This window comes from Protobothrops mucrosquamatus, unplaced genomic scaffold (assembly GCF_001527695.2).
Source record: "Protobothrops mucrosquamatus isolate PMUCROS unplaced genomic scaffold, P.Mucros_1.0 scaffold_201, whole genome shotgun sequence".
Taxonomy (NCBI): Eukaryota; Metazoa; Chordata; class Lepidosauria; order Squamata; family Viperidae; genus Protobothrops; species Protobothrops mucrosquamatus.
In genome coordinates, this window is record NW_015386277.1 from 483,787 (window position 1) to 504,547 (window position 20,761).

The window sequence follows — 20,761 nt, forward strand, 5'->3', positions numbered from 1 at the left end:
TGACACACCATAGTCCTTTTAGTTCAAGAGGGCTAAAGCTAGTGAGAAAGGTCTGCTCTGAATGAAATTACATATTATGCAGCTGGAAGACCAATATATTGGAAATTGCCAGAGGCTGATTAAGTAGAGTAACCTTAGGAACCCCTATGCATTTAGATGTTTCTGGATGGCTAATGGACAGACAGCATCATTCCTTAGGCCAATAAATGTCTAAATAGCATAATAGATTTAAGGCAGAGTAAGTATTTTACCAATCAACAGCTGAGATAAGAGAAATGCAACATGATTAGATATTAAGAATCAATGGGTGGTTTCATATATTTTTCTAATTCATACTGTGATTTATGTAGCACAAGATTTTGCAATCATGGTGATTTGCAAACTATAGTTTAGCTGTTTGGGAATCCAGCTTCTTTTAAGTTATTTACTATCAGCACTAGGAGGCCATATCATAAAGTTATTCAATAAACCATGACTAAATGTACTGTAGCTAAGTATTAGTCTAAAATCAATGACTACCTATCTGCACAATGTAATGATTTTCATTCAATAAATTAAGCACCATTACTCAGTCATAATAGCATTGTAACAATGAATAATGTATAAAGGAAAAATGAATGTGGATCTGTGCTGTTCCCAAGATTTAATAAAGCTAAAAAAAGTCACTGTTATGCTGTGGAAAAAGACTGAAAATTATATGATGTTAAGAAAAGCAAAATCAGAATACAAATACAGGAAAATAGAAAAAAAGAAAAAATGGAAAATGATTCTACCAAATTCAGAATACATCAAAATTGTTATACACCAACATTCACACTTGATTGATAACATATGTACATGGCAACACACACCCTTATGGAATGTGTCAGAGCTAGCTTCCTTCTTTAAATAGCTAATAGGTACCTGAAATTCCAGATCTCATCTCTCTAGTTAGTTGATTAACCTGCTAAGAAAAACAAGATCCTAATGCATGCTGCAGCATGTTTAATTACCCTTTGTAGCCATTTTTATAATTGTCATGTTTTTCTGCAGTGAAGTACATGATGGAGAAAATTCTTTTTTTAACACCATTGCTTCAATGCGCAGGGAATAGCTGAAAATAAACAAAATAAGCTTTAAAATTGTGATGCAAGAAATATTGAATTTAGTGTGAATAACAAAAACCCAACATTTCCTTACTTTGGCACCTGGATTAGCATATACATAAATGAATCTGCTTGACAAAGTTTTGATAGATCGCCACTGAAATCCTTTAACTTCTTTACCTGGAAGGGGGGGAATAAAGAAGATAAATCAATCAAAAGCAAGATGTTAAAGAGTACATTTAAGAGTTCACCACAGTAAAAAATATTTCAAGGTTAATATGAAAATACTATATATTCCATATCCACACTATATAATAATGTTCAGATTAGAAAAGATGTTATGAGATACTATTATCTAAAGTCCTCTAAATTTCTCATCTATTATTAAAGAGAAAATAAATTATACCATGACTACATTTTTTGTCAATAAGTTTCCAAGACAGAAAAAAGAGGTGATGTATCCAATTATTGCTTTCTACCCTTTGCTGTAACATCTAATTGTTTAATATTTTTGCAAATCATGATAGCATTCCCCAATATTATCTATGACAATTAAACTAACTTCCCCAGTCTTATGTCTCCAAATAATGAAAATATTGTGTGAAAGTTCAAAACATGTCAATAAGCAAATATCCTTCTAAGAAAAAACACAGCCTGATTTTTCACAGTAAATAAGTTAATTTGGCTTTTTATAATCACTGAAAAATTCGGCCTAGTAAGATCAGATATAGAGAAGTCTTCAAATTCTTCACCCAAATACAGAATAATGTACATACACCTGGAGGTTAGCAGCATTCAATGCTATGAAATAGCATGACAGCTTGCCAACTCATTAGCACATAAATAATTAAAAAACAAGTTGTGTCTCATTTCTTTCTCTATGTTTCTCCTTTAGGAGGGCAATTCTTGGCCTCTATTCAAATGAGATGTTTCTTTCATTGAAGACTTCTTTCCCTTGACATAGTTTAGAGTCTAAGGGTGGGTTTAACATGAAGAGAAAACTATTTTTAAACCAAATAAAATTCCACAATTTGCAGGTGGCTTTGCTCAATATTGCTAGCCATTTAAGGGAAGATCTGTCGTACACCACAGTATTTGCCTGAAATGTATTACAAATAATGGGATTTGTAATTCAAACATTTAAACAGCATCAGATTGAAGAGGACTATGTGGCTTAAAAGATATTTCTAAATTTAAGCACATTAAAAAAATGCTGCAGCAATTAACAATTACTATGCCACAGAGACAATAACAAAATCACTCCCACATATTATGTAAATGAATGAAAACATATTATGTGTAAGTATTTATGGGACTCATCTGGGTATACAGATTCTCTACATACATGGCACTGTAAAAAACAATGTGCTTGCTAAAAACAAAATTATCATTTTTGTGAAATAAAATCACAATTGTAATGACAACAGTGTTGAGAGAAAGTTTGCAATCCTTTCTATCATCCCTGTCACTGGTTAGCAATTAGAGGTATTTTGATCCATTCTTCTTCACAGAATTGCTTTAACTCATTTTAATATGGCTTTTGGGTTATGCCACAATATTTATATTTCATTTGGGTTAAGATCAGACATTTGATTCAGCCATTTCAAAAGGAGAAATGTATTCTGTTTCATCCACTGTGTAACATATTTACTTGGGTGTTCAGGACTGCTGTCATATTACATGACTTACATTCATTTAAGCTTCAGCTTACTAATCTAGATGCTCCCTTGTAGAATTTGCTGTTACCTCAAAGATTGTGAGCCATTTAAGTTCCAAACAACCCAATGCTTCATAGCTGAGGTGAGTTCTTTAGTTGGAAGCCAATGTTTAATTTCTTCCAAATATAATATTTGTCATTAGTGCCAAAACATTTCACTTTCAACTCATCTGGCACAGAGTGTTGTTCCAAAGGCCTGTTGGTCTCTGGCAAATTTAAAATGTGTAACAACATGTTTATAGACAATAGTGGTACCTGTCATGCTCACCACTCCAGAGTTTTCCTTGTGGCCATTAATATCATATAATATACAAGTATCCTACACAGCCTAAAACCCTAGGATTATTTAGAGCAGACATGTCAAACACAAGGCCCGGGGCCGGATTCGGCCCACAAAGTGGTTTCATGTGGCCCGCGAAGCCATTCTGGAAACAGTGAGGGGACGGCCCCCGCTGCTTGGCCCTGGCCCAGGCCAGCCGGGAGCCAATGTACAATTTTGTGGTGGGCATCTATGCTGAAACGTATTCAGTCTTAGTTCCACAAGGGCATCTGGAAACAGCGAGAAACCAGCCCCTGCAGTGTCAGCCCCGCCCCCTGGGTGCATGCTGAGGAGGTGTCACCCTTTGTGAGGAATGAAGAAATGCACCATCACTTGGAAATGGCCAGCAAATGGTCCTCACTTACTTCACATATCCGGCTTGATGGGCTCTGGGGGAGGGGTTTTGGCAGGCAGCGGGGCGCTCTCCTCACAGTGAGGCTCCTCCAGTGGACCATGCCTTGGCACTTGCCCTGGTCCCACCCCCTTCTCCCAGAGACCTTCAGATCTGTCCCACTCCTGCCCAGGCCCCCACAGGCACCCTTTACACGAATGATGTAGAGCTGGCCCCGCCCATCCAGTAGGCCATACCCACTCCATCCACACCCACCCAGTAGGCCGCACCCACCCTGGCCACACCCACCTGCCCCCCGAGGGCAACCGCAATGGTGATGCGGCCCTCAATGAAATTGAGTTTGACACCCCTGATTTAGAGTATTGAACGTGGGGTGATTTTGCTGGATGACCATTTGGGGAAGGTGTTCTATTCTGTCCATCTATGTACTATTTTCCTGAGAATGGATTGACAGAGGCCTTGGATTAATCTATCACACTTGATTGATATCTCATTGATTAGAACAGTTGACTCAACTTACTGCCCTAAGAGAGCTGATTATCCTAGGCCAGTGATCTGCAACCTTGACAACTTTAAAACTTGTGGACTTCAGCTCCCAGAATTCCTCAGCTAGCTGAGGAATTCTGGGAGCTGAAGTCCACAAGTCTTAAAGTTGTCAAGGTTGCAGACCCCTGACCTAGGCCTTCATATACTTTTTTCAACAAAGATTGTGAATCTATCAGTGAAAACATGACACACTACAATGTTTGAGTATTATTTGTTTAACCTTCTCTTTAACTGTTAATTGGGCTTAGATAAAGCTCTAATCAAATTGCAGGTCACAGTCCTGATAGATTATGGATAGTTCCAAAAGGTTTACAAACTGTTTTCACCATAGCATGTGCCTTCATAACAAGGATATTTCAAAAGGTGTAAGGTGCAGGCATGAAACAAAATATTATCAATTTTCATTAATCTCCAGCTCCTTGCACACAAACCAGTCTCATTATATACACTTTGTGCATCTAATGAGGATTTCTAAAGCTGTGACAATTTGGTGTGTTACAAGAAAAAAGAGAGAACTACTTCAAGATGACCATGCCGCAGTCAAGCAAAAGCTTCCAGGGCATTAGTTACCTTTTGTTATTTGTTTAATTGCCTGTGTTTTGTTTCATGGATTTTGTTACTTACAGCATGGTAGCCAGGGCTGTCTCTTTAATATTTTTAGCAGTTGTTACACTTTAGTTTTGTGCGCAGCTCAGAGTCCACTAAAAATGAGTGGTCAATGAATTTAAATAATTAAATACTGTATTGAGCCTATACTTCATTGCCAATACTAAAAAATCTTTATTCAAAAAAGTATGTATCTAATACTTTTAAATATTATTTTTAAAATATTTTCAAAGCTGCAGCAACCTTACAGCAATACTTCCTTTCCTGTTTATGTTTTGATTTTGAAGTCACATCCATATTTGCTTTATAAAACTACAGCAAAACACTGAAGTTTTTCAAATATGTTGCTTAGATCACAAAACAACTTTGCACTTCATTTTTAGCTACTGATATTGATGTAGCATCTACCGTCATATAAATATCCATATTTTATTGAAATAGCATTGAAACCATCCACAGTTGTAATCATATTACACATATAATATGTAAGTTAAGTCTTTGGAATATAACATATTCATCATTAAAGATATAAAAATACATTCAAGGCAGAATTTAATGATTTTCAAACAGAAATTTTTCTGTGTACTTTCTGAATTCAGAAAAGTGTAATCCTACTCTTTTCTAGTTTTTACTTTGTATGTTGTTCAACATAGAAAGTATGACTGAAACATTAAATTGATCAGCCAGGAAGGTAGATAGTAGCCTAAAGGGAGGGGTGAATCAGCCCATAGGACCTTACTTAAATAATATAAAATTATGTCACTTTCAGAGAATTTCTATGTTATGTTATTCAGTACAATACAATCTAACTTTTTGTTTCACTAATACCCTGTATTACAGGACTAATATTCTTTACTATTGACTGAAGAATAACTGTGGGAGTTCAGCATGTTCAACTGATATGGTTGAATTCACATATTGGGCAAAACAAGGTTTGTTTTCACTATGATTTGCTGAGTAAATCCAATGACAGATTCAAACATCATAATAACCATAAGTAAGAGGTATATTTATTGCAAATGTGATTTAGTGTAATGTTTGAAATGAGAAAGATGACTTGTTTGAGATTTTCTAGCTCAGTCTAGTTTGATTTTGCATCCAAACAAACTTCTAATCATCTAATAATGCAAGACAGCTATAAAAAAGAGTGGGAAGAAATCAGGAATAGGTCAGACAAGCCAGAACAATGTTCCTCATCTGCAAACCCGATTCTAGCTTATTTAGCAACCTTTGTTGAAATAGTGCACGTCACTTAGCATCGTAGCAAATACAAGCCATTGTATTTGACTTCTAAACATTCCCAGGTTTCTTGTATGCTAATTTCAGTACTTCTTAAAACCACTGGGAGATGAAGAGCCATTGAGTGCCCAATTCTCAACTTCACAGATCACTAATGAAAGAGACTTTGTTACTTGAGCAGATGCTGTACAGAAGAGCTACTTGAAACAAGAGAATCAAACTTTCTACTTAAACATAGGAAATATTTCAAGGATTTAAGCTGTAAACCAGGAAATACACTGACTTATTCTAAATGAGAAAAATCTATATCAATGTAAACTAAATATTGTGCATAAACAGGAGTTCATAAATGTAATCACCATGGAAACTGCTTGGCCACTTTTTAGTAACCCTTCCTATCCTAACTCTTCGTTTCTGTGCTTTAAAGGGCAGTCAAGACCTTGCCACCACCCTGAGCCTAAAATGGGAAGAGGGAAAATATTTTAATATCTGACTTTATGCTATATTTTAAAAGACATTCCTGTTTCCTGTAGAATACTAGATCAAAACTTGTCTTTTAAGAAGAAGCATTTATTGTATCTTATGAGTAAATTCTGGCAAAATCTGAAACTGTTAGTTAGATTTATGGCAAGGAGCGAGGTGCTATAAACAAAACTTGCTTTCTTCCAAAGTGTGAAGAAACTGTACAGTTAAATGTTAACATAAGATTTTCCCCCTCCTTTAGATTTAAAAATTGCCTTATGCTATATGGAGTCTCAATAGCAGCCTTAGATTGATTATTAACATGCCAGTTTTTACTTTGCTCAATTTTTAACTAAAAAAAATATGTTTGTATCAAAGCAAAGTGTTGTTGAAGGGAAATTTTTATGTGAATACTTTCATATTTCTAATGTGTCTGCAATGATGTGTTCAAGTTCAAGCATGTTAATTTTTAAGTTAAAAGAAAAACATTCATGACACCATACATATTTACTTGCAGACTTGCTAAATTGAAGTTTTCTCTCATCCTTGTTCTTTGCACATTGGCTTTCTCCTTCCCATATTAGTCTCATTTGATGGTAAAAGAATTTTTTTCTGTTTCTATTATATCTCAAATTAAATATGGACGTTTCAACTTTTCTTTATTAAAAAGTAAGGAGAGAGAGTCCTAATGAAATTACCATTGGGAAACTGAGAATCTTCATTGCCATGATACCATGGGGAAACGTATATCTCTTCATTCCTCAAAGCAAGCTTTCTTAGCAATATTTCCAGTTCTAGCCCTTCCTCCTCACCTCATTTACAAGAAAGGCTACTATACTGCTTTTTCATTTTTCTAAATCTCAAAGATTCCATTCATTTCTGTTTTGTAACTACTGTTCATGGCCTTGAAGATTGCTGGTTGTCCCTTACTATGGTTTATACAGAATTTATAACCCTGCTACATTTTTTTTTTAAAAAAAGGTCATTTCTTGACAAGTCTATGAAACTTTTTAAACTTTTTTTCTTCTGCTCAGAACAGTCTTCCCATTCTGTATCTGAAACTCCTATACCTTAAGTCAGGCATGTCAAACTCGCGATGTCACATGATGTCGCGCAACGTATCGGGCCGGTTTTGCCATTGCCAGCAATGGGGTGGGCGCGGCTTCCACATGACGTGTCTGGCCCACGGGCTGGCAGTTTGACATCCCTGCCTTAACTAGACTTTCTTGGCCTAAAATGGTCCTGACGGTATCTTGTTCTTCTCAGATGGAGTCTTTTGCTTGCATTTTATTTTATCACTCACATAGCCAGTCTTCTAAGTAGGATTACTTAATGTGTACTTCAACACATAATGTCTTTTCAAAACTAAATGTGAAACTAGCTAGACAAGACAAATATATCATGGCTAGAATATTTTCTTTTTAGTACTATACTATAATTTTAAGAGTTTAAGTTTTTCTTCTTTTTCCAGAAAAAGAACTGTGGGTTTATTTTGCTATTTATTTCATGCTATTTAGGTGCTACCTAATTCCAAACCAACTGTAGGCAACTCACAGTATAATAAACAATAAAAACAAAAACACATTCAGTAAAGATGTTTGGAGAACAACTGGGTCTTTCTAACGGTATATGAACTGGGTGGAAGCCACATAGATCGCAGGGAGATGTTTTGTGGATCCTGACTCTTTAATTAGAGTCTGGAGCACATCAACTCTGCCAGCATGTACCCCGAGATGGGTGGGACCAAAAATAACCTAACCAAATGCCATGTAGAGCTTTATAGCAAATTGCACCGGCAATCAGTGCAACTTATGAAACAGAGATATCACAGGGGCATACTGAGACATGCCTATCCCTGCCTATGCTGCTGCCTTTTGATCCAATTGAAGTTTCCAAGTAGTTTTCAAAAGCAAGCAATCCTATTCTTACCTCCTCAGTTTCTGGCAATAATTTAAAAAGCTCACGTAGGGTCTCAGAGCTATAGAGGTCTCTTCCAGTGTGAAGATCTTCAATTATAGAGTCAAGCGATCTTAATGAGACAATAGAATGAAAATACATTTTAGTTTAGGAACATATGATTTCTTCATTTTCTTTATCAACCTCAACATAGGGCTTCAATTTTTTCAGTTTTTAGAATTCCCAGCCAGTACATCTAATGCTGGTTAGGAACTTTGGGAAGAAACCCAGCACATCTGGATGCATGGTTGAGAAAGGAAGAATCTTTTTTTAAAATATCATTTGCTGTTCCAAAGCAATTTTCAGTAGCAAAACGTAGTTAAATGTACAGCTGCCTATGAGCAAGTTCATCTGAAATAAACAAAACTGTTCTTAAAAAAGAAATTAATATCAAGACATTGTCCTTACTTTCATGACACTTTCATATTGTCAAAAACGCAATCTTTAAGAAAAATAAGATATAATTTAAAAAGCAGTTTATTTCAACTAAAATTACCTCTAATATTATAATATTACATATGGCCTAAAATTTCAAAACTATTGCTTAAAAGTAAAATGTAAGGCTAGCCCAAGTATAAGGTAAGGTTGTTAATAGTTTGAACATATTTTCAAATTAAGTTTGTAATTATGCTATTTGTAGCTGAATATATCTCTTTTCTTGATGTTATATTATCATCAATCTAATAATTACAATAGCAGGAGAATAACTTACTTTTTAAATTGTTTGAGAAAAATCCCAATATTCATACTTCTTTTGGCATCCAAAATATTAATCTACAAAAAGCAACAAAAGATATCATTCCAGACAGAGCAAAATAATCACAATGGTTATTTGAAGTCATTATTTCTGGTAGAATAAAATTATTCTGCATAGCAAAAACAAGGCTAATTCTAAACATCACAAGAAAAGATAAACATACTTCCAAATAATAACACAGTTCTGCTGAGAAAGAAATATGGACAAAATTGTTCCTGTCAAGTCTCAGATCACTATAATGAAAACAATTCTGAAACTTCAGTTGGTGAAAATAGGCTGCTATCTGGTGCAAGGATATACAATAATATTGTGCCAATATATCGTTATTCGCCCTGGCTGTATAATGAGGAAAATAGGTGGATACTAGGAGTCATTTTAGTTGTTGTCTCATTATGACACCCCACCCCCACCCCACGAGGCTCACCTACTTCCTACATTATGTTATTTTTAATTAGAAGTCCTTCTCCTGTCTAGAACTGCAATCCCTCCAGAGAAATATATTGTAGGCTATATAGCAAGTGTGGCTGAAGAAAGGATTGGCTAGAGTAAATGTCACATGTAACTGGGAGAGCTACCATTCTTTGATACATCTTTCACCTTTTATTTTCGACCTGTTCTCCCCCCTCCCCTCAGTCTTTTTTTGGGAAAGGCTTTAATGTTGGGAAAGGTGAAGAAAACAAGAGCATGATGGGTACACTGTTAGAAGATCTAAAAGACCAGGTTAGGGACAGATCATAGTATCAGCAATAGCACTTAGACTTATATACCGCTTCATAGTGCTTTACAACATCTTTAAGTGATTAACAGAGTCAGCATATTGCCCCCAACCATCTGGGTCCTCATTTTACTGACCTTGGAAGGATGGAAGCTTGAGTCAACCTTGAGCCAGTCAGGGTCGAACTCCTGGCCATGGGCAGAGTCAGCCTGCAATACTGCATTTTAACCACTGAACCACCATGGTTCATGGAGAAAAACTATCCTTGTGGTTCCTAAGAATCAATTACAACTTGATGGTACATAATCAATCAACCAATCAATCTTCTGTTCTGCTTCCAACCCATTACTTTCCTCTAGATAGCAAGATGAAGAGACAACAGAGATACTGAATTTCGACCCAGAGATATGAATAATTATTACTGAAAGCTAGCTGTTATTATTATGAAAGCTACAGGCAGTCCAAGGGCCACAAACTACAAAAGCTGCCTAGCAGGCTTAACTTAATATAAAACATTCTGCAAGGTAATTGTGTGCTCTGTAACTTTTGTGAATAAAATAGAATAGTACTTTTAACCAAGAAAATGCCAAATTCATTTCTCCTTTTTTTTATTCCTCTTCCTCTACCCAATTGACAAGATGAAAACAATAAGGCATGTAGCTGTTGATTTATTCTCCAATAAATAAGACACCAATAAACTTTAAGCAGAGCTGTCTTGAAATACTATAATACACATAATAAAAGCTCTCTTTAAACCCCATTATATCTCCATAATGGTGATTAACATCAATCTATCAAGAATAAACAAAGGCATAAATGGATGGAATAATAATTCTTCAATAGTTTTATGTGGCCAAAGAAGACCTTCCTAAGGAAAGATCACCAGGCACTTAGAAAAAAGATTTTCAGCATCGGGAAAGTCTTATTTGTTTTTCCATTGATTTTTTACAGTTATACTAATAAACAGTTCATTTTACTTAATACATATAATAGCAATAGCACTTAGACTTATATACCACTTCACAGTATTTTACAGCACTCTCTAAGCAGCTTACAGAGTCAGAATATTGCCCCCAACACACTGGGTTGTCATTTTATTGACCTCGGAAGGATGGAAGGCTGAGTCAACCTTGAGCCGATGAGAATCAAACTGCCAAACTGCTGGCGGCCGGCAGAAGTAGCCTGCAGAACGGCCCTCTAACCACTGCGCCACCACAGCTCATAATCTCACATTATATGTTATGAAAGATAGAAATTGCTGAAATGAAAGTAGCTGTACTGAAGGTAGTTCTAGGACAGAGGTCCCCAACACCCACGTCACAGCCCACAATCAGGCTGTGGCCTGTACGAAACAGGGCCACAGGAGGAATGGGCAAGCGCACGTGTGAAGCTCCACTCGTGCAAGTGGCGGGCAAGTGTGCGCACATGCGAACCTCCACTTACACAAGTGGCAGGAGCTTGCACTCACTTAAAGCTTCATTCGAGTGAATGGAACTTCGGACGTGAGTGCCCTCCGCTCGCATGAGTAGAGCTTCACGCATAAGCACCCTCCACTTGTGAGAATAAAGCTCCGTGAGAGCGGAGCTTTGTATGCGAGTGCAGGTACCCTCTGCTCACGTGCAAAACTCCATTTGCGTGAGTAGCGGGTGCCCATGCCCGCACAAATGGAGCTGTCACGCATGTGTGAGCCTGCCACTCACATGCCTCCCTCCTCCCCACGCCAGGCCACCAAGCTGGAAAGGTTGGGGACCGCTGTTCTAGAACATATTCCCTAAGACTTTACACAAGCAATCAGATGGATATGCTGGTTCTCTGTGCCATATTAACTATGCCTTGTATTTTTCACAAGCATGATTTGAAAACATTGAGTCAAGAGCCGATTTAATTCTATAAAGTGCAATTAAATCTTATAATGTTTTGCAGTAGTTAAATAAACGAGACTTAAGCTTCTCCCACAGATTATTTAAATTCTGTTTTTCCCAGAGAATTATCAAGTCACAACCCAGCCAACTAAGTCATAAGAGTACTTATACGTTGGCCAACCTAATGTTTTGGCAAAAATATAGCTGAATCCTGATGCTGATTTGTACTTCAGCAGAGCATTATTCATGGTGTCTATTGTTCTCATGTTTGCTTAATTCTTTAACATCTCAGCAATTGACAGAACAAGCCTGACCTGTGCTTAGAGTGAAACAGAGCTGGACCTTATTAACACTTGATGAGACCTTCGGAGAACTCCAAAGCAATAATTAGAAATTAAAAAACATTCCAGGAATGGCAGTGCCAACCTCTTCTATACCATTACTTAAAGCACACTGATTGAGCAAGCACAGCTAAATCCATCCAGTCACCAGGAATTGAATCTATCCTAACAGCATCTTTAGTTTTACAGTCCACTAAGATGGCAGCATGTAGCTATCCCTGACTGGTCTCAAAAAACTAAACTCCGGTTAATACTTGAATGGGAGATTACCAGGAAATAGCAAGATAATAGTCTGGAAGCCAAACCACATCCCAAAAGACAAACCACTTTTGCATTGTTGCCAAAACAAACAAACAAAAAAAACACCAGAACTCCACTACCTGGACATAACCATGAAGTTACCAGAAAGTAAGCCATGTTTGCAAACTTTAACATGGCTTTTAGTACTGATACATTCAAATGCAATAAAGTAGCCAAAAACCTCCAGAGTTTTCTAATATTTCTTAAGATTAATACATTGAGTCCTCTGTCTGCTGCTCCATTCTGAGCAAAATCTCAAAAGCAACAAATCTTTGGGAGTTTGGTTTGATTTTGAAATAAAAGTAGGAGCTACCCTGAAGACTAAGTGTAAGTTGCCTTCTTTGTCCTTTCATGTCCCCCCCTCCCCCCAGCAGCCTTTAAATCTCAGTAGTGACCCAAGATTTGATTGGCCTTAGATGATGCCTGTGATCCTTGTCGAACACTAACTCTGCTATGTGCCTAGCCTGCTCTTCTGTGTAATAATAAGCAAATGAGACAAAGAACCTTCATTTATAGCACCGTAGCTTTATCTGCCAGAATTTTTGGCAACCTTTTTTTCTTTCTTCAGGACTCCCTCCCTCCCCTTCCTCTGCTCCCTTTACCCAGGCCCTGACCCTTTGCTTCCTGATGAAAAGTTCACCCAAAGATGAAAGTAAGCCTTATCTACATTCAAAAGGCTGAATAGACAGAAGAACTCTTCAAGGTTTTAATATATAGTTTCCCTAAAATGCCTCAGCCAGAATGTATATGAGGACCCTTTTTTTGGACAGCTGCTACTAGGGAATTAGGAAGCTAACTCTCTCACCAGCAATTTGAATAATCCATTGTTGAAAAACCTCCCTTGCACTGCAATGAAAACCTAGTTGCAATATTTGAGAGTTTGTGAGAATGTGATGTATAAATACAAGTAGTCCTCCACATATAAGCACAATTAGGACCAGAATTTTGGTCACTAAGTGATGCAATCATTAAGTGACTCATCATATTACCGGTATCAATTTTACAACCATTTTTACTGAAGTCATTAAAGCAAATCACATGGTCATGAAATGAATCTGGCTTCCCCAATTGGCTTTTCTTTTCAGAAGCTGGCTGGGAAGGTTGCAAATCATGAGTATATGACTACAAGATGCTGCAACCGTTATAAGTGCAACTTGATTGGCAAGCGCTCAAATTGTGATCACATGACCAAGGAGGTGGTGCAATGGTCATACCTTCAAGGACCGGTCTTAGATTATTTTTGCCTAAGGCCATCTTTGAACCATCATTAAATGAACAGTTGTAAGTTGAAGTCTACCTGTATTTGCTAAAACCTGCATATTCATAGGGGAATCTCCCTGCCTACTCTGAGATGTCTCTATCCCCATCATAGGGATGGATGTATCCTCAAGACAAGTTTATCCCCTCAGTTCATTCCTCAACTCTTGCCTAGCAATAGCTATGAAAATATTTCATTAAAATACCAGAGCCCAATATTTTAAAAAATAGCAACAATCAGTACTCAGTGCCAATTTTAAAATTAGCAGAATGTTTATGCATGCAATGAAACCACCACACAATCTCTCTCCTTTTTCATTCTCCCTCTCACATACACTTAGCATGCACATCTTCTCTTTAGCAAACATATATCTATAATCTGATCATGGAAAAGTGGCAACAGGCTTATGTGAGAAGGAGAAAAGGAACTATTATATTTACCATACTTGCACTAATGGGGACTTGTAATTATTTTGCTTATCCACAAAATGTCTATCATCAAATATTCTGTCTGCAATTCTACAGTATTAAATAGCAAAGCTGAGAACCACTAACCACCCAACTTAAAGGTGCACAGAAAAGAATGAGACAAGACATACATTAAAATCTGTAAATTATATAGCAATTATAATCCGTCCTTTTACTCAGATGCCAGAATTTATCACTTTGAAATTCTGTTTAGCATCCTTGACAACTGATTTTAAGTGCAGAAACAGTTTCTACAGCATCTCTTATCTTCTAAATAAACCACACATAATGAACCAGGATAAAATTATAATAGAAAATAGTCATTTCTATTAAAACAAAGCAAAATTTAATTAAAAAGTTGGACTCCTCTCTTTTGATTCACCAAACATTTTTGATTTACCAAAGACCATATTTCATGTGCTTCTTACTGTCACCTTACATTCTGATAACTATCTAAAATCAGTTTTCTGGGAAGAGTTTGAGCCAGTTGATCTTAAGGAAATGGACCAGGTCCTTCTGGCTGTATTCTGCTCCCCTGCTCCCCAATTGCACAAGGCCTCCTGGGAGTTATTATGTGTTTGGTCTAAGCAGCAGTTAATGCTTCTCTGTGGGAGGATGCACTACTGCTTGCCTTGAACAGACAGTACTGTGCCCCCTTTTTAAGAATCCTTGAACACAACAGTGTTGGATTACTTTCATCCAGTCTCAAGGAAATGTTGAGAGGGTGGTTGCTCTTCTGCAGAGAGCTTTGAATGAAGATATTATTTTAATTCTTTTTAGGCTGGGTTCAGGCTGGGTAGAAGTATGGAGACAGCAGTATAATATAGAGCAGCGGTTCTCAACCTATGGGTCGCGACCCCATTTGGGGTCGATCGACCATTTCACGGGGGTCGCCAAGCAAGGCTGTCCGCCATTTTTTTTCCCCTTTTCCGGCGGGTGCCTTACCTCCCTTGGGCTGGGCCAGCTGGTGGTCGGCCTGCTCCGTCTCTGCCGCTTGCCAGCTACGCCTCGGCCGGCGCAGGGGGAGGAACCACGCATGCACGGTGCTCCCGGGCAGGGAAAGTCCTCGACTTATGACCGGTTGGATAGTCCTCAACTTACGACCGGTTTAGTCCTCGACTTACGACCGGTTGGGGGTCGCGGCATTAAAAAGGTTGAGAACCACTGATATAGAGACTTCATTGGTCACACTTGCAGATGACTCTGGAGGGCTCAAAACAGAAGTGGTGCAACCAGTCTGGCCTTTCTGGTCTGTTGGCAGCTTTTGATACCATTGACCATAATAGCATCATCCTAGACTAGTTTCCGTGACTGGAAGGCACTGTTTTGCAGTGGTTGTCCTCCTTCGTCTGTAGCTGATTGCAGGTGTTGGAAAGTAGGAGAGAGATCTAGTCCTAGGCCCCTGCAATGTGGAGTGCCTTGGGGCTCAGGTATTTCACCACTCCTCTTTAACATGTACATGAAACCGCTGAGTGAGATCATTCAATGGCAAGGAGTGCAGTATCATCACTATGCTGATGATACCCAGTTATGTTACTCCACCCGTGGCTGAGCAGGCGATGCTATTTCAGTACTGACCCAGTGCCTGGAGGCTGCAAAGGTCTGGATGTGGAGAAACCAGCTCTAACTCAACCCAAGCAAGACAGAGTGGCTTTGGGTTTTGGCTCTCCCGGGAATGGTGATGTGTTTTCTCCGAGTATCAATAGGAGAGCACTATCCAGACAGATCAGGCACACAATATGGTGATCCTTCCACAATTGTGGATCCTGGAGGATCAGGTGGCAGACATGGCTAAGGGCTTGTTCAAATACATCTTATGGACTTCCTGTTGGACTAGTGCAACGTGCTCTACATGGGGCTATCCCTGAAAACCAGCTGAAGTTATAACTGGTCCTGAATGTGGTGGCATACAGAGTTTTGGGTTCCTGTCAGTTTGCCCATATCATACCACTGTTGTATGAACTGCACTGACTTTCTGGTTTTGTCACCAGGTAATTAAAGGTGCTAATTATCTTCAAGACTTTACTTCTAGGACCATCTCTTCCACTCCATACTAGGTCAGGTAGGGTTCCTTCCCTTAAATATTGTCATCTAGTGAGACCTACAAAGTGCACCTTTCTGTAGGAGCTCTGGCCATGTGGAATACTCTTCCCCCTGGAATCTGACAAGCCCCCATCCCTTCAACTTTCTTGAAACCCATAAAGAGCTGGTTTTCACCTCATGTATTTTCACCTTATAGGTTGCAGCTGGAGTCTGGGAATTGCATCGCTTGATGGATTAGAGATCATATTTTTTATGTTAGTGTTTCTGTTTTTTATCATTGTTGTGAGCCACCTAGAATTCTGTTTCATAAAATTGTAAGTCAGATCTTTAGTTCCAGAATATAAACATGTATTTCTCCAAGTAGTAAAATCTGAGAGTATCCTTCTTCCATTAAAAAAAGTGCCTATCAAGCAGTCTTTCTCATCTGTAGTACACACTTGTTAACAGAATACACTATACACTATATATAATACTATATACACTGACTATATCTTCATTAGGGTAAGTTTTCTTCTTCTGCACAAATATAACTTATATTGTAATCAATTCATTAAACTTTTGGAACCTTAATTTAGACCATACCTTCACTAATCACTGAACATAGTTCAATGCATAAACATTGGATAAGGGCAATATTTTAAAAACTTTACTTAGAATAGCTTATATAAATCACATAAAGATTTTTATTTATTTCTTCCTATTGGGGGGTTGGTTCATCCTTTATAATGTTCTAGCTTTTCCTATGTGCATACTCTCAGCTAGGAAATCAAAGTATCACTAGAACTTGTAATTTGTTCTCTTATAGAAACATTTTCTAGGGAACAGGAAGAAGGAAGGAGGATTGTGACTGACCAAGCCCACCAGCATTATGTGGCAGCCACTTTTCTCAGAGTGCTAAGGGTCATTATGAATACTTTCTAGAAAGACCTATTGAAATACACATCTAGCTTCTCTTTTAGCCTCAACAAGATTAGATATTTCAGAAACAGGCTGAAATACTAGCTATAGTAAAGTCTTAGTAAGTTAGAGTTTAGCTATATTTTTTAATAAATAACCATTGGCTGAGTTAGTACAACACATTAAGCATAAAGCATGGCTTACAAACTACAATAATTCCATCCAGAGAAATGCTAAGTCAGTAAAGTATTATTAGGACATTTCTCTAGATGGAATTATTGTGAACCATGTTTTATGCCTAATATGTTGTACTAAGTCAGCCAGTTATGGAACAACTTTTATAGCTTAGTTCTTACATTACCATTGAAATATCAATACAATGAATCAGTCCATATTTTTTGAATACAACTTTCCTATCTGATGGTTTCCAGAGACATTGAATGTCAATGCCTATAATTCCTAGTCAACACAGAACTGAAATAATATGATGTAACATTTATAGACCTAATCCATAATAAAGTGCTTTGATGGTATTTGCTAAACTCAATTAAAAGTTCTTAGATATCTGCCTCTTAATAAATAGTGGTTGAAAGTTTGAACACATGTTAATGTCAGTATATTTATGCATTAATTCTTTGATTTCTCTTTCAGTCTTAACCAAAGTATGAGTTTAAACCATATCAATTCCTTTGCCATTTAATAATTAATTCCTACATAATAGCAAAAATCACTACTTCCCAGTAATTTTTAAAAATTTACTTCTAGCTCTTTTTTCATTTATTCTTATATGCTTAAACATGCCTTTTCTAAGAACACACATCATTTTTTTAATTATGCTTCCACATAATCTTGGATGCTTTTCCCAAACCACATGATAACAGTTTCCTGAAGATGCAAATCCTAAGAAAACATTAGCAATGTCAGAGGGTAAATGTAAGCATTACTATTGTGTTGAAATAAAAAGAAGTGAAAGCTTTGAAAGGTAGAGCGTAAACATATTAGCTTTTTAAAACCTTTTATAGCTCCCATGAATATTTATGGTGAAAATCTTTGATAACATATTTGATAAATATAATACAATAGGATTCCCTTCTCCCCTCTTTCGAAACTAGATTGTTTAGTGGTGTTTGTCTTTTAAATGTATACATTATCTCAAGTTGCTTTAGATCTATTTGGTGAAAGTGATTAAATGGATTTTAATGTTTTAGATATATCCACTTTCCTCCATATTATTAGAACCTCATTGTGCTTAGTCGGAAAGCAAATTTACTGAACTCAAAGGAATCCAATCAGTTGGGACTGCAATTTTAATATAAAAAAGCAAGAGCACCGTCTGGTTTATGAGGAGAGAAAAATTAAAATATTTAAAAATAAACAGAAATCCATATTAAAGCAATATCTCTATAAAAAGAGAAGCTGGGTCTAACACATAGTGCATAAGTCCTATACTGCATTTAAAAAAGCCAAGTTTCACTAAGATGGGGCAAGATATAAAGGACAGAAAGGAGAATATAGGCAGGAGAATTCTCTAGGTATGGCTACCAACAAGACTGAGGTTTCATATTCTTATTCTCTTTTTACTTGGCAAAAGGGAAGGGCAGTTCCTAGTGAGCAAGACAAGGCCGGTCTTTTTCTTAATTATAATTAAAATGACAAGAAAGAATGAAAACCCAGCAAGGTTTCTATTTTAAAATTATACTTGACTTGCACATCCTAGTATCTTGGCTTAACTTTGGTTCTATGCTTGCTGGACAAAGCAACAACAAAACAATATATACTATTTCCAAGACAGAGCTAAAAAGGAGAGATGGAATTGTGTTGTTAACTTGTATTTGGGCCAGGCTACAGAATTCAGGCTACAGAAAGCTTTGATCGACAGCCTCCTAATAAAGGAAGCTAGAAAACAGAAACAATGCAGAAGCAGCTCAGATCCTGTCCCTGACATCCTAACTTGGAAATATTGTTGAAGAGTTTGTTTTCTGGCATCTCAGTCCAACCTGTATAGACAGACAAGTCCACATTGACAACATCACTCTGCGTTTCTGAGATGTAGCAACAGGAAGTTCAAGGCCAAAACTCTTTTGTTTCCTTGCAAGGTCTACTGCAATTTGGGCAATCCCAATCTGCAGCCCAAAATCAGTCTTTCTGCACTCATGTGGACTAGAACCTTGTCCAGAAAGATACCTTCAAGTTTGTAAATACTTTGTTCAGCAGAAAACTTTAAATATAGTCCTAAAAAAATTATAGGGAGCATAATTCTAGTAAATGAAAGGCATGCTTTTTTCCCAAATGCCCAGTTATAGTATGGGTGTGCAAATTGATTACCACTCTAAAATTTGTGATGACAATGCATTTTGTATTAATTATATATTAATACAATAATGTCTGATAACTTGAAAAAAAGGTGACATTCTCTTACATAGAGAAAATTCACCTCAGTTTAAAGATTTTGGAGACAAATTTGGCTACCTATATCTTTTACAAAATCTTCATTTTATATGTTTTCAAGAGGTCACTGAAGACCATAGTAAGTTACACAAATCATATAACTTTACTTCACTGCCATAAACGTGTGATTATTGCTATCATTTGGCATACATTACATTTAGGTAAAGTCCAATTTTGTTCTCCAGCAGAATGAGCTAATATTACAAGAGAGGGAGTAAGGTAAAATGAGCACAAGTAATTATACCAGGCATGCACAAATGTGTGTCCTCCAGCTTTGTTATATAACAACCGCAATCATTGCTGATGAGCAAAAATCATGGCTAGTTGAAGGATGATGAGAATGGCAGCCAGCACTTCTAGAAGGCATGACAGGCAAGTATTACGCACTCATATCTTAGCAAATAGACTGTCTTTAATAAAAATTCAAAAAATTGCTTCTTTCCATGTTCATGCTTACCTCTTGTTTGGAATCTTTAAATGACCTTCTTAAAGATCTGCTTCTAGATGCTAATGGTGCAGGTTCTTCTTGCTGGCCAAAGAATTCCTCAATTGTCTTTGTGTCAATTTGGTAGTCCTGCTTAGCACCAATAGTCCAGATATTGTTTTTACCACGGACTTGTTCTTCCGGGATTGTTTTCCAAAAGAAACTACGTATTCGTTTCTTCTTGCTCAGATGTCCATGTCCATTTAACAGTTGTGATACTGAAGATCTGCTTAGATTGGGGGGAGGAGGGGGTGGTGGCGGCGGCACTCCTGCTGAGGAAAGCAACCCAGCTTCTATGGAAAAGCATGGTGGAGGAAGAGGTGGGGGTGGGGGTGGTCGCTCTTCTGGTTCACTGGTATCGCCAATCATTAATCCAGCTTCAGCTGAAATTGCTCCATTTTCTTTATCATTGACCAAGGAGACACAATTCATAACATGCATTTTACAATCTCTCCCCTTGGAGAGACGGATTTAGTTCTGTGGATGTGCATATAATGTTTAGCAGCTGAACAATAGTGTACGACTTGTTCATCCAAGTTTTGGTTTAACATCAGTCAATGACATTCAGGAAGCCCGTGTTCGCCCCTGAAATCTGTAATGACATATAACAGAAAAACAAGAAGACTAGATCAATTTTTTTGCAAATGTGGGAAAGAGTATGGCTGAAGCACCAATTTGTAGACTACGTTCAAATTATTCCACCAATTCAGACATACCAATTACTAACTCCATTTTATAACTCTTGTAATGCAACCTGAGTAAGCTTTGCAAACAACACACTCAGAAGTCATTGTTTATAGTCATGCCCAAAGTATTTAAAACTACCTACCTACCTGTAAATCTAATTTAATGGGAACCTAAGAATAACTTTAAGGGCTGATCCACACCTCCAGTGTGAGGACAGGAT

The 20,761-nt window shown here is 37.3% G+C and overlaps 1 protein-coding gene across 1 annotated transcript in view; it reads right to left on the bottom strand.

Annotated features, from left to right (window-relative positions):
- Nucleotides 1–20,295, bottom strand: part of FHDC1 (FH2 domain containing 1) — a 32,551-nt gene extending 12,256 nt beyond the window's left edge. Inside the window, exons 1-5 of the mRNA XM_015825661.1 lie at nucleotides 19,828–20,295; nucleotides 8,995–9,056; nucleotides 8,256–8,355; nucleotides 1,180–1,265; nucleotides 993–1,093 (exon numbers count right to left, since the gene is read on the bottom strand). Of these exons, the coding sequence (XP_015681147.1) occupies nucleotides 993–1,093; nucleotides 1,180–1,265; nucleotides 8,256–8,355; nucleotides 8,995–9,056; nucleotides 19,828–20,295 (817 nt within the window). The remainder of the gene's footprint in view (nucleotides 1–992; nucleotides 1,094–1,179; nucleotides 1,266–8,255; nucleotides 8,356–8,994; nucleotides 9,057–19,827) is intronic.
- Between the last annotated feature and the right edge of the window lie 466 nt (nucleotides 20,296–20,761).